The following is a 14346-nucleotide window of genomic DNA, read 5'->3' as shown; positions in this document are numbered from 1 at the left end:
TCACATTCCCTCTTTTTTTTTCTCCTGCACGTCAGTTCCCACAGAGGATGGTCATTAAAAGTAAGTGCTTGTAAATTCAGAGCCACCTGACCTGCCATAATACATGGTTGTTTTTTTTTAAGAATCCCATCTAGAAAAGAAAAAGAGCAAGGCAGTTCATCAGTGGGTACTATTGCCTGTAAGGGAGCTGATACAGCTACATTTGGGTTAATGTTCCTCAATTTGGAGAGAGAACTTTCTTAGTCTCAAGGCAATTTTTAAATGCTTTTACCTTTTCATTTGCAGGCTGATGGCAGAATAATGCAGTCTCCTGGGGGAAAGGGAAAAATCCCAGTATCAGGGATATTAAAATAGTTCCTCAATAAGAATTTGATGAGGTCCTTTAGCACTGACCAGTTTCATGCCTTGGGTTTCCTTCTAGAGAAAAAGAATTTTTACTGTAACAAGGGCTGCTCCGTCATCGTGGTTATGGAGCTATTCCTGAATTTCTGTGAATTCATTTCTGTCTGATTCCTGTAGCCATCACCACTTTTGCCATTTTCATTCCTGCTGACATTTCCCAGACTTTTCTTTAAGCCATTGGTACTGCTTCAGCTTGTTGGGCATAAGTCCATGAGCAATCAAGAGGGGATTTATATACTCTACTCCAGGAATTGGCATCTTCTCTTCCTACCCTCTTATTCACTCTTTCCTAAATGGTGGGCACATGCTTTTTATCAGCTATTTTGTCTGGGTACTCAGATCTCTGTGTATGTGTGTGCAGAAATGCCAATCTTGGTGTACCTTTGAGGAGCTAAAGCTGCTCCATACCGAGACAGGCTGGGTACTGCACTGCCCAGCACAGCTACCCAGCCTCTTGCAGCATGGACAGAAGAGATCAGGGCTGCTTGCAGCAGCAACGCTCATTATCTCACTTCCTGTTGAGCTCCTTCAACTGAAGGTGTTGGTGCACACGTGATGGGACTCCATGCAGAGATCCCTGAGCTCATCTCAGTAGAGGTGAACAGGGGAGGAGAGCTGGCCTCAGTGTCTGTGTTGCTTTGCATGCTGTGAGGAAATTGTGATTTGTGGTCATTTGTCTCCTAGGCCATGAGTGTGTTAGTCCTTAGGAGTGAAGCCAAACCTCTGTAGCTCAGATTCCTACAAGACCTATGTTGAGCCAAGGGACTTTAATTGGAGGAAAGCATCCAAGACATCATGAAATAAAACTGTTTGCTAGCAGTGGAAAAGAAAAAAGACCAGTGTGCTCAAGCTTTGTGCAAGGGGAAGGAAATAATTTAAGTGACCATTTTCAAATGATTCTAATGGACCAAGCATGCCCACAAAGTGGGAGGAATTGAAAACACATTAGACAGAGCCCAGGGGGAAATTTCCTTCCCAACCTGAAGAGGGTGAGCAGCATGACACTGTGCACACGATCATCTCCCTGCTTAAAAGTATTCTTGGCATGCAATTGAGAGGCTGAAGCTTTAGTGAATAGGGGAAGAAATCTCTGGTCACAGACAAATCTCTGAGACGTATATTGTCTGAATCCTAGCAAAGTGTTTCAATGCAAAGGAGAAAGATCTCCTGTTATATGCTATCGGTTTCTAAGAAGCTATGGGTTTTTTGTTGGGGTTTTTTTTGGTTTGGACTTTTTTTTTCCCTAAAATAACCTTGCAGACCTCTCTCCATAACAATTCCATTTTTGGAAATTCTGCTTGAAGAATCTTTCTCACGAAATGGGAACATTTGAAGTGAATCATTTGATTTGCTTAACTCAGAGAGGTTCCTACTACATTTAATTGTAAGCTGATTCTCTCTAATTAGAGTTCAAGTCACTCTTAAATATTTAGATATTGTTAGATGAGGATTCGGGAAAGAACATAGAATAATCATTTCCTTTTTTGCTTTACCTGAAATAGGCTTTTTGTGAGGTTTTAATTTTGTTTGAGCTGCCAACACGAATAACTTGTAGGGCTTCAAGTACAATCTAGTATTTTAAAATGAAGAACTAAATCAATTAATTCTGTATTATTTTAGAGACTTTATTTACAATGTTTTTGCTGAGGGAAAAAGGGAGGGGAGAATCTAGTTCTGTGTAGCTGAAGTGTTCACCCTGGTCAATGACAGCTAAACATGCAGCTCACTTTTTTTTTCATGCTTAAAGTATTGTGGCTTTTACTGAGGATATGTTTGCTGAGATTTTCTTGTAAATTGACCGGTTGGCTTGTATTCCCAAACATGCACACCTGGAAGGCAGGAGTCTGAAATCTGTGTTTGGTTTCAGGACATCAGTAGGATGAATGGTTTCTCAGCAGTCCATGAAAATCAGACCATTTTAGGAGACGCTCCAGTTGCAGTCAGTCATCCATTTCCCACGTGGATAAGCTAGAAAATGTGAACTTGATGTCTATCTAATAAGCAAGTACTGTCTGTTTTCACATCAGTTCTCTCCCCCTCATTTGTTGGCTGGTAGCTATCCATCTTCAGCTGATTTTCTTATTTTTTCCAGCCTAACTGGCTATGACACCAGACAAATTACTAAGTATTTTGTCTCCATGATTAATCAGTGAGCTTTCATTCTTGGCACTGAGTTGTAGCATTGCTTAGAGGATAAATAAATAAATCAGATATTCCTGACAACTGTAGAATGATTAAGAAAAAACAAAAAACCACACAACAAGAAGCTGAATGATCCCTTCAGCACTGTTTAATGTGAAATGAAAAGTACATGTTTTGTTTGGCTTGGACAAGTGCACATGTTAACACTGAATCAACATTACTGTTTCCTTCTTCCCACTGCACTTGAATCCACTGGTGGTTAGTACATGGCACTGAGAGCTTTCCTTCATCTGGATTTCAGATGGCTTAAGTTGGAGTTGCAGTTTCTATTTTGAGGTGTGGTTTTACTTTGAAATGAAGGGTATAAAAATGGACATAGCTCTCTGTGAATCACAGTCCTGCCTATTGACCTGAGGGACCAGGGCCTCTTTTTTCCACTTGCTGAGTTGGTGTCATCCAGGGTCACTGTGTTGGTTTTGCTTCTGCCCATTGCTGTAACACTACATTGCTAACTCATCACAAGGGCAAAATCTGTTCTCCTTTAGAATCTGGTCCGTGTTCTTGTTGCTGATGGTGACACACAACACAGCTGTGCGAAAACTGTTGCCCAGAGGCTTTTCCTTGTAGTCATGCAGCATCAGGCAGGCCTCTGTTTGCTCCCCCAACCTGGGAGCAGCTGCAGGTCCAGCAGCTGGAACATCTTCATGTGCTCTGAGTGGTTTTGGCCTGAGGTCTCTGGGAGGAAAACAAAAGCAATGTTGCATATCTCCCAGCTACATTTCTCTTATGTTTTGGAACACAGGGTACAAACCCTGTGCCTGTGACCCTGCTTGTCAAGTATACAACTTCTCTTAACTTCAGTTAAAGTCAAGCCAAGATTTCAGAGGAGAGATTTTGTTTCATCCCATGCAAAATGTCCTTTTTCATGGTATTTGGTCTGTTAGGTATGGTAATGCTAAACATATAGAAGTGTGCCTCCATACGTTTTTCTCTGAGGCTTTCTAGCCGCTTAGGCTATGGTGACCATGAATACACACTCGCTCAGTTCAGGTGGCCCCAAAGGAATTGTGAACAATTTGGCTATTACACAAATTATAATTTCTGCAGTCTTATTCAAGAAAACACATTTTTTTGTGTGTGCATGCAGTGAGAGGAGATGGCAGGAGACTTTTATGGGGTTCCTGCTGAAAAAATGTAAAGCAAAATGCATTGGGCTCCCTTAGTCAAGACCCAGCTTAAATAAAGAGGTACAGCTGTGCTGAATTAATTATGTGGTTGTCCCATGTTAGCAGTCAGAGTTTTGAATCTCAAGTAATATGTGCCAGCAGTCAGCTGAAGCATTTCTCTTATCTCCATTTCCATAAATTTATACCTGAAGGCATGTGTTTTTCTAAAACTGTTCTGTCTGCCCGATGACACAGCAGCACAAACATTGCCGTGGGTTGGTAAGGCTCTCCATCCGCACCTAGCAGTGAATGCTCCGAAAACTCCTCTGTAGTGTTGTTCTCTGCATGCTTTGAGTTCTTAAGATTTGCCTGTTTCCTAACCCTTGTGTCCTTTTCCTTTCTTACAGGGTTTTGAGGACCCCAAGGACAAGTAAGCAAATTTTCTTCTGTCATATGCTGTTACGTTTGTGGGTTTTGTGTTGTTGGTTGTTTTTTTCTTCTCATAGTAAAAAATGACAAAAATTAGTGCCCAGCAGCCAAGAATAGTGCCTGGACCCCCCGGTGACTTCTCCTGTAGGGACAGCCAGTCTAAGGACATGGGGTTGACTGATGTGCAATCAGAGCTGCCACTGTCTCAAAACATTTATTGATTTGTCTGGATCTAACTGGCATTTGGAATTAAAACATTTTGCTGCTCTTTCCCACCCCACCCCACCCAGTGTTATTCAGTATTTGCTGTCTTGATGATATCCCAAGAACAAAGTCATCATTAAAAGTGTGTCTAGCAGTGTTGAACATTTCTAATAAGAAGAAATTATGTACGTCTAAATGACATATATAGTTCCCGAGTGCTTCTTATATATGTACTTCTAATTACTACATAGTACTAATTTCTACATGCAAAAATAAACTCAGAAATGACAATTCATTTTAAAAGGTGAATTCATAATTTCATGTGCTGAAATGCAAACACGCTAGAGCAGCATTTTGATCTATTTCATATCTAACAATTTTTTTTAATGGCAAAAATAATGATAAAACATGAGTGGTATTTGGTGGTAAAAAAATCTCTTTTGGAGGAAGAAAAAAAAGTATAGTCCCTTTCTCACTTCCACAGCTGGACATTACTAGAAAATTTCTTGTAGTGAAGGTGTCTATAAGTATTTCTTATTCAGAACTACTGAATGGCATTAATTGTAAGCTTGCTCAGGGCAAAACAGGTGGCAGTAGAGGAGACTGATGCCTGAAACGTGTTGCTATTGCTCTTTATCACATTTCACAGGCTGCCAATAAGGGCTTGGCAGATCTGTGTGTGCTGGGGCAGCTGAATGCTTCTGTGGGCCCTAAATAATGTGCCGTTAGGGAAATTCATGTTATGATGGCTGAGCACTGAGTACAACTCCCTAGAAGTAAAGGAATGTGGTAAGATTGGACATGACAGTACTTGGAATCTTCTTCTCCTCCTCTTGCTCTTCACTGCAAACTCTGTTTTAATAACATTTACCTCTGTGCACCATGAGATGTTTCACTGTGGTGCAGGGTATCTGGAGAGAGTCTTGAGTCCATGGCTGCTGTGTACTCAACTGATACTGGATATATTTTGGAGGGAAAAGATCTAACAGATTGCAACAAAATAATTGTGAGGAATACAGAAATTTTTAAGTATTCTTCATGAAATAGGGTCTGTCCTTACGTTTCACATAAGAGAACATAAATTCTCCTGCCTTGGTGCTGGGCTATGGATGAGTCAGTCAGTGAGTGAGGAATGGTTCCTCCACAGGTGGGTACTCCAAGGACGGTCATGTCTCTCCTCCATCCTGCAGTTTGAAAAGGTTACTTGAGCTGCTAAGTGCTGGCAAGAATTACTCTGTATTTACTAGTGCTGATTCAGCGTGCCCCTTTCTTACTATACAGATTGCAGGCTTTTTTCACTCCTGCTCCACACAAAAAAAAAATATCTCCTAATTGCCTTAGATTCTCTTGATCCAGCAATCTGTTTAATTCAGGGATAAAGATGTGGCTAAAAAAAAAAATAAACCACCTCTGCCAGGAAATGTTCATGGCATTGATGGCATTGTTTAAATTAGACACCAAGCACTCAGTTCAGTGCTTTCACATGCAAAAGCACAGCTCGTTCCCAGGAGGAAAGATGAGGCACCATGAATCTCTTAGAACGAGACCTGACACATGCCTGAGTGAAGATGTAGTCATTGAACCTAGGCATGAAGCATTTACAGTTATGGCATATATGTAGTTCTGGCAGTGGTCACGCTCTCACACTCTTCGTTTGCAGGAAGTAACTGAATAAGCAGAATGTTTTTGGATTATTCTGAAGCGAACTTCTCTGGGTCAATTGCTAGCTTTCACATGCACAAGCGGAGTGCAAAAGCTGCTCCCAGCTCTGTTCGTGTTGTTCCTGTCCCTTGTAACAGTTTTCTTTTGGCTGCATTTTGTACAGATCTCAACAGCACTTTTAAGAGGTGTTTCTGAAAGTTTCGTGGGGGCCTGAAAGCCCTGCTTTTCCCCCACACACTATCAATATATGAATACACATTTCCACATATGAATTTCATTACTCCATGGCAGTAGCTCAGCTCTGATTTAGGAGCACTGCCTTCAGGGCTCTCCATAGCACAAGAACATTTGCTCTTTTAACTTAGAACTAATGCAGATGTACCCAGACTTGCTGTACAGTAATGAATAGGGGTACAACAGGCAAGGATGCAGAGCAGCCACCCCAGCAGCAGAGTATGTGCAGGTGATCAGGCTTCCCTGCTGTCTGCTCGAGTGTGGCTACCTTGCAATGAACATCCCTGCAAGGTCACCTAAAAACTGCAGAAATATGTCTACATAAGCTGCAACCACAGAAGTTGTGGTATGAGAAATGCCCTCCGCAGTACAATGACCTGTTATAGAACTGGAGACAGCCGTGACCAAAGCCTATGCTGATTTTGCTTCTCTCTTCGCATCCTCCTGAATGTTGCTGTTCAGCTGGAGGTTGAAATGTGACTGAGGTTCACGAAGATGCTGAGCCGACTCATTTGCTCCAGTTCTGCAGGAAAATGTATTGCCTCTCTCATACGTGGTATGAAATGACTAAATGTGAACGACCCACGTGTGTAAATAACTCGCAGGATCTTGGAAGACATTGTGTAAATACAAACCATAATGATTTCCTTACTCTTTTTTATGGGTCCAGAAGACAGACTTGTGAGGACAGAGTGAAAAATAAGCAGCCACTTGTTGATTGCTTAAGCAGATGTGCTTCCTCCAAGGGAGCATCTAGAAATAAATCGAATTTCCTGTCCTTCTAGGGACAAAACTTCGTTATAGTTTCAAAGAGGAATACATGACTGTCAAGGAACTAAATAACTACAGGCCAAAAATCAAAACAGCTCTTTTTCTCCAACCCTACTGAACTATTGATTGGGTGAAGCAGTAATGAGACACCGAGGCAAGGTGGACAAGCTGCCATTGCCACATGGCCATGAAGGGACACCAACATGTTGGAGCGTCCTGGCTGGCCAGGGGCAGGAGGGGTGGCAACGAGCCCATAAGACTGGTCTGCCTTTCTCTTGGTGAGAGGTACATGGCAGAGCAGGGGTGCCTCTAAGATCCTGCCATGTCCAGCAAAAAGCCCTTCCTTTGAGAAGGGGCCTTTAACCTTGAGCATAGCATCATGTTCTGGTTTGTAGGCCGCGCTGAGCAGCCTCTGCTCACAGCACAACCCTGCCAGTAAGCCCAGCAGCAGCCTTGAGCATTGTGCCCTGTCCTGCAGTGCAAATGAAACCCAGAACAGAAAGCACTGCAGCTTCCCATCCTGCTGGTCAGAGCCTGGGACTTTTTTCCAGAGTGCCAAAGGTGAAGGTCACTCAACATGAGCTGGAAGCTGCATTCCCACCGTGGGATTTGCACGCAGAAATAGCTGTCCACTGGAATATACCCCTGTGCAACTTCTATGTCCTTGGCAATCATGTAAACAGAACAGAAAAACAGCACTTCAGAATGAGCTTTTAATTTCTGCCCATGGCTAGTTTTAAGGCAGACCATTAAAGTGGCATCAGCAAGTGACTAAATTTTAAGAAGCAACAAGAGATTTTTGGGAGATGCTTCAGGTTTCCTGACTGCATAATTGCCTCAAGGCAATTAATTTTTTGGTGTTTTTTTTTTAATATTTTTGAAAGCCATAGATGAGCACCAGAAACAAAATGGCGACAAAGATTATAAGCAATCTTAAAATCTTCTTCCACATATTTGGAAAGCAGAATCTAACTTATCATGGGGAGGGTTTTTTGCTACCTTCTTCCTAGCTCAAGTGAACTAAGTATCTTGTAAACAGGAAATATTGTCTGCTTCTCTTACTCGTAAAAACTGCATGAGGGAAGCAGTGGGGTGTCAGACCACATTTTTTCCCCACATTTGTTTTAGTCAATGGTTTGTTCTGTAAACAATTTTTTTCTCAATAATGGAGAATTGTTCAAGTTCTGAAATTTTTGCAGACATCATTAATGTTGGGAAAGATCTCTATCATCATCTACAGTCCAACCATCCACTTAGCACCAATATTGCCCACTGAACCATGTCTTCAGGTACTACATCTATCCTTTCCATTAACACCTCCTGGGGACAATGACTCCACCACTTCCCTGGACAACCTGTTCCAATGCCAACTACTCTTTCTGCAAAGAAATTTTTCCTTATATCCAACCTGAAATACCCAACATCATTATAGACACAATTATAGCAAAGCAGTGAATATGGCTGGTTACATAGATCATTGATAGTAGAGCAAGGAAGACTAAGTCTGAGGTCTGGTGGAGGGAAACTACAGCCTAGTTGTGAGGATGAAACACAGTAAAGAGACTCCAAAGCAAGAAAGGTCCTTGATGGAGGTCGTTTAGAAAAAAAAAGGCAAATAAATGAAATCCTTTCACTGGCAGGCTGTCAGTGAGCAGTACAGCTGGTCTAATTTTCCTCTCAGCTCATAATCCGTTTTCCAGCTCAAAGTTGTCATAAGCAAAATGCCATTAACCCACAGTTTGTTATAGAGTCAGATGATAATGTGGTTAAGAGGAGGCAATTATCTTATCCTCTTACGTTCCTTTTTTTTTTTTTTCCTTTTTTTTTTCCCACATCCTCAGGAATACACAGGAAAGTATGAACCCAGAAGATGAAGTGGATGAGTTTCTGGGCCGGGCCATTGATGCCAGAAGTATTGACCGATTACGCTCTGAGCACGTGCGCAAGTTTCTCTTAACATTCAGGGAGCCTGACCTGGAGAAAAAGGTAATGTCTTGCCACCTAGGGAGCCATAAGTGCTACTAAGGTTCATTAGTCTTTCTTTGGGAACCCATTTTAAGCAACAGGTAGAGTTCTCACTCACACAGATCTGGGAGAGGAGAGTAGCAGACCCAAGAGTCCTGAATAGCTGATAATGTTCAGATATCTTTGTGCTGTGAGGCAAAGATCTTTTCAATTTCTCTGTCTATTAAATAGAGACAAAATCTTCTCTGGACTGTAACATTAAGTCCAGTTAAATCCAGTTACTATTAAGGGTACCACGTGAGATACAGTTTTTAATTGCCCAAAGAAATTCCACGTCATATTTTTCCTTTTTTTTTTTTTTTCATCCAAGCACAGATCCTTGGGATACTTGAGCAGTTTCCATGTTAAGCTCACCATTTAATGGATAAGGTTTCAGAAATTAAGTTGGCACTATTTATTTCGTTTTATGTAGAAATACTCTTTCAATGACAAGAATTGCAGCCTACTGTGAAAACAGACTTTTGCAGGATTTATAGCTATTCAGTGAATCTGTGTGGGATCAAGTAAAAGCACAAGCATGTAATTTACCCTCACTCCTTCTCTTCAATTTTATAGCTGAAAACTGCTAAGGAAATTAGCAGTTCACCTGTTCTCAGCACCTTTCATTTCATGGTTCAAACATTGAGACTGTTTGTACTGAGAACCATGCTTCAAGCTAAATAAAGCATCTTTGGGAATCGGATGCAGCTCCCATGTGACTGATATGTTGACAAGTAGTTGGAATGAGTGACTGTGTGAAAACCACAGCATCCTCGCACTATTGTTAGAGTGAGCCAAGCTGTCTGCGCAAAAAACCCCAAGGTTTTCTCATTAGCAACATTCATCCTTGTTGGAGGAAGCTTCCCATGAAAGAAGTTCATGTCTCATGATAGTGACCTATTATCCTGGTCCCTCATATCCTCATTTCTGTTCCTTTGATGTAAGGACCAGGCTTTGAACCCTCTTTCCATCCAGCTGTATTGATTTGTTCCCTGGTCTTTGGAACATTGTAAGGGTTTGAACCCTTACAGTTTGCCCAGGGACCAGGAGAGTTTGTAGTCTTGGTCTTTTTTTACTGACAGTTCTTTCCAAGAACCTAAATGGAAGCCAAGAAACAAGTGTTTGTTGGTTGGGTGAAGGCAGCAGCCAATTTTTCCACTAATGTAACACTTTGCTTTTTTTGCAGTACTCCAAGCAGGTGGATGACAGATTCGGAGCCTATGTGGCTTGTGCCTCCCTAGTCTTCCTCTTCATCTGCTTTGTTCAGATCATAATTGTGCCGCAGTGAGTATCGTATCTTATCACCCCTTTGCTTCTATCTGCTCCCCCCCCCAATATTCTGGCCTACATTTCTTTGTTGTTTTTTTTTCTTGAGAAGTCAGAGCACCAAGGGGAAAAGAAAGTCCTTAAATAATTCATTCTTGAGTCATGTGCGATGCTTATTGTTTCCACTCATTTCTAGTGCATATTAAACATCCTCACTGGCATGTGAGTCTTTCATTTTTGCCCGCACGATTTCTCTTACCGTTTACCTCCACCTTACAAAATTTGATTTGGCACATTTATAAGGCCGTGGAAAAACAAATATCACCAAGCTGGAAGCTCACTGTGCCTATTGAGGCATAGTGTGCATTCACAGCATGAGTTTGGTCCGTCCCCTTATCTAGATGCAATAGAACAGAGAGGTGAAAAACCCATCACAGTCTCACTGCTTGGAGTGCTGAGGTTTTAGGGTCTGCTTTACAGGTGAGGTTTAACCTCTTGTGCATTTGTTCTTCTGGATTCAGAGCAGTCATGCAAGAAGAAGAAAAGTACAAAAGGCTACACATGCCTAAGCTTTGATAGCTTACCCGGGGTTTAAGGGATGCAGTCATTTCTTTCCCCAGGCAAGAGAGGGACTGAAGTGGAATAAGCTCCTCTGGGCTGTGGCGCACAGAGCTTTTGAACCACTGCAGTGTGTTTCTGCATCTGAAAGGAACAGTGTAACTCCCTGGATCTTTTCCAGCAGTGAGCTCTGCAGACATGGTATTTCTTCTCAAAGAGTTCATGAAAAAATCCTTGAAATTAAAACATGTTGGTATTTCCTGTGCTCTCATTTAGTAACAATAATATATCATTCACTGAACACTGCTGTGTTGGAAATAAATTTACAGTTAGTCATTTTTAATCTGAAGAACAAGATCTCAGAAGCTCTAACAATGCTCCAAATTCATCTTCATTACAAGAAGACAAAAAATTTTTATAGAGAGTTCCAGTGCTATTGTTTGTCATTACAACTGCTTCTACGTCTGTTCACACTGCACTTCTTTTCAGAGTAGAGATTGGTTTGTACCATTCAGAGGAGATGTTTGGAAGGTCATAGAAATAGTGCGTGTTGTTTGAGGTCATTCGCTCTCCCAGGCAAGAGGACGTTCACTTCTGCTCACAGAAGTATCAGATCAGTGAAATAACATCAGTGCAAATGCATTATGTAAATAGACAGATCCGCTTTGGGAAACTAGAGGTTCAAAACTGAAATCAGATAGATCCAAGCAATTACCACACTGTAGCTAATGGCCAAAATATTCTTAGAGAGCTTGGCCTCGCTTACTAATGGCTGACACTTTGAATCTGCTGGCTGGATATTACCCCTTTGAGCTCTCACATGCAAAGGCTCTCTACAAGACTTTGTGGTTCTCATCAAACTCTCTAAGCAGCCACTAAGCTATCTCCATAAAACCCCATTCAACACTGAAATGACAACTTGACACTTTCTGATCTGCACCAACCATATGGCTGACTCTTTCGTATTGCAGGAGCCAATCCCTTATGGCAGTGTGGTATAAATGTCACACTGCTCCGTCCCCTTCCACATGACCTGGAAGGGGGTGGTTAGCACTTCTGGTAAGTTTTTAAGCATCCTTAGGTAGCCTGATCTGTCTGAAAGATAATTTGATTTGAATTAAAATAAAATTTCATGGTTTAAATGCGTATCAGATGCATTTTCCCACTACTTTAGGGTTGTTTTTTACCATATTTCAATTGCATAACTTTGGTCTTATGTTGAAGGTAACAATTAAACTGCAACCAAAACCACAGGTGTGTATGTGTCACCATCAGAGCTTCATCAAAGACACAGTGTGGAATTTGAGTCTGACACTAGAGACAAAATGACAATGGTGACTTGTGATGATTAAGAGGAATCGCTTTAATGAATTTCACAAAGGTTCAAACAGTGAATTAGCAAGTACAATTATCCTAATAGTCATGAGAGAACACAGAGACCAGCTGGCTTTGGTGTGGTTAGCCTTAATGTCATGTTGCAAGAGTACTTCCTTTAAATTATGAATAAGGCAAACTCCTGGGAGGGGGCCTGTCCTTTCATACTGAGACCAATCACTACAAAATTGTTGTCGAATATCTCCATGATCAAAACACATAAAAAATACATAGTACAAAGTTAGCCCTGAGGTCCTGTTTGTACTTCGAAGTTGAGAGGAACAGGGAAAGCAGAGGAATGTCTCAAGCTGACCAGGCTAGAGCTGTTACCCCATCCTTGTGCCATGGTTGCTCCTGTTCCACACACAGGACAAAGCTCAGACGTGGCAGGGCTGTCCCCACTGAGCTTTTCCCTTGTGTGTTTCCTCAGAAAAGCACCAGGTTTCCCAGCACTACCTGGGACACAGATAAAAGGGTTTCATCAGCTTAACATAAAATGTGCCTTCCCTGTGGATTTCACATGCACTCAACAGCACTGCTGGGTCTCCTTCCTGGGGTCTCCAGCCTGCAGCCAGCAGGGCTGACCCTCTGTAATAAATTGTTCCATCACCTCTTCAAGCACAGGAGATATTTCTCAGTCCCTGTGCTGTCACCTCAGCAGGAAGGTGATTGCTATAAAAGATGCAGCATTCTCTGCAGCCTATGTGACTAATTCAAACATGGCAGCCTATCTGTTGGTATTCAAGGCACCTTGCATCTCCTACTGCTATCCTAATTGGAAAGCCTGTGCGGTGCGTCATAGCTTGTACAAATGTCATAGTCTAGAGATCATAGCTGTAGCTTTCTATATCGTATGCATTAAAAATAAATCTCTTTGCTTTCAGCTCTACATTTATGCTGGGTTTTTACCTGACCTGTTTTCTGATCTTGACCACGGTGGTGTTCGTTTCCATCATTTACTCCTGTGTAAAGGTAAGCAGTGTGTTTTCTTTGTAGAGTCCTTTGCTGAAGCTAACTGGATCAGTAACTTGTTTCTTCAGCTAACAGAGCATGTTTTGTTAGCCATCCTGTCCACACTGTGAGATAAGGGTTACAGAAAAAGCTTTGATAAGACAGAATGAACAGCAAACAGATGTTAGGGTTGGCATCTCTTTAGCTCAGCAAGCAGTAATCACTCTGTGGATCTGCATGTCTATTAAGTCCTCACTCTCTCTGCAGGCACTCTCATATTGATATAAGAAGATCACATTTCCCAATGTGGAACAAAACACTGATCACTCGTTTCCTCCTTGCAAACTTCCTGCAGAGCAGCCTGTGCACCGTCCCCTGCTGCATATGCGTGTTTGGGTAGGCAGATAATCAGAAGTGAAATATCATCAAGGAAAAATGTCCTGGGGGGAAGTAAAAGCCATAAACATATATAACTTTATCAGCCATTCTCAGATGAGTATATAGAGCTCATTCTTGCAACTGTTTCTGATAAGCAGAGAAATTTGTTGTGTGAAATCTGAAGTCATACTAATTATTCTTGGCGTTTCATGGTAAAATGGCAGTCAGTGCTTTGGAAGGGTGATAGGCTCTTCTTTTTCACTCAAAGGTATTTGTATTAAACTGCTGATGCTAGTTGGCTTTATGTGCTGTTTTGGGGGTCTTTCCATTCTAGCAGGATCTGAACATGGAAATCATACAGATTCAGGCACCTCAATCCAAGCTGAGCTTTGTTACTCAGAACTTAGCAGAAAATAACTTAGGAGCATTAATTTTTCTGCAGAAGACAGTTAGGTAATGGATTATGTCAGGCAGATGATTTAACTCCCTTTTGTTATCTTCCCTTTTCCATTTTCAACAGCTGAAGGTGGGAGCTCGACAGACTTGCATCTTTCACCTCTTTTTGGTTTTTGAAAGCTAGATCTGCAGAATCAAGCTTTGCCTCTTGTTTAATAAGAGCTTATGAACTGTTCTCAATGAAAGCCTTAGATTAAATTTGAATTTAACAACTCATGGGACTTCCCTTGGGCTCATGAGATTTCTAAAGGGAGTCAAGCGCAGTGTCTCATTGGTCCTGCTTGTTCACCAGCAATGAGATGTGTAAGTCAGAGATAACAGTGCTATGGGATGATTTGTGTCCCTTGAG

General features: G+C 41.6%; 1 protein-coding gene across 1 annotated transcript in view; it reads left to right on the top strand.

Moving 5' to 3' along the window:
* The window catches only part of ADCY5 (adenylate cyclase 5), a 56847-nt gene that overhangs the window by 22398 nt on the left and 20103 nt on the right, over positions 1–14346 (top strand). The window contains exons 7-10 of the mRNA XM_019617404.2: positions 4118–4140; positions 8852–8996; positions 10201–10298; positions 13097–13184. Coding sequence (XP_019472949.1) covers positions 4118–4140; positions 8852–8996; positions 10201–10298; positions 13097–13184 — 354 coding nt within the window. The remainder of the gene's footprint in view (positions 1–4117; positions 4141–8851; positions 8997–10200; positions 10299–13096; positions 13185–14346) is intronic.

The sequence above is a fragment of the Meleagris gallopavo genome, chromosome 7 (assembly GCF_000146605.3).
Source record: "Meleagris gallopavo isolate NT-WF06-2002-E0010 breed Aviagen turkey brand Nicholas breeding stock chromosome 7, Turkey_5.1, whole genome shotgun sequence".
Taxonomy (NCBI): Eukaryota; Metazoa; Chordata; class Aves; order Galliformes; family Phasianidae; genus Meleagris; species Meleagris gallopavo.
The sequence above is the reverse complement of the archived record's forward strand: the minus strand, read 5'-3'. Positions and strand labels throughout refer to the sequence as shown.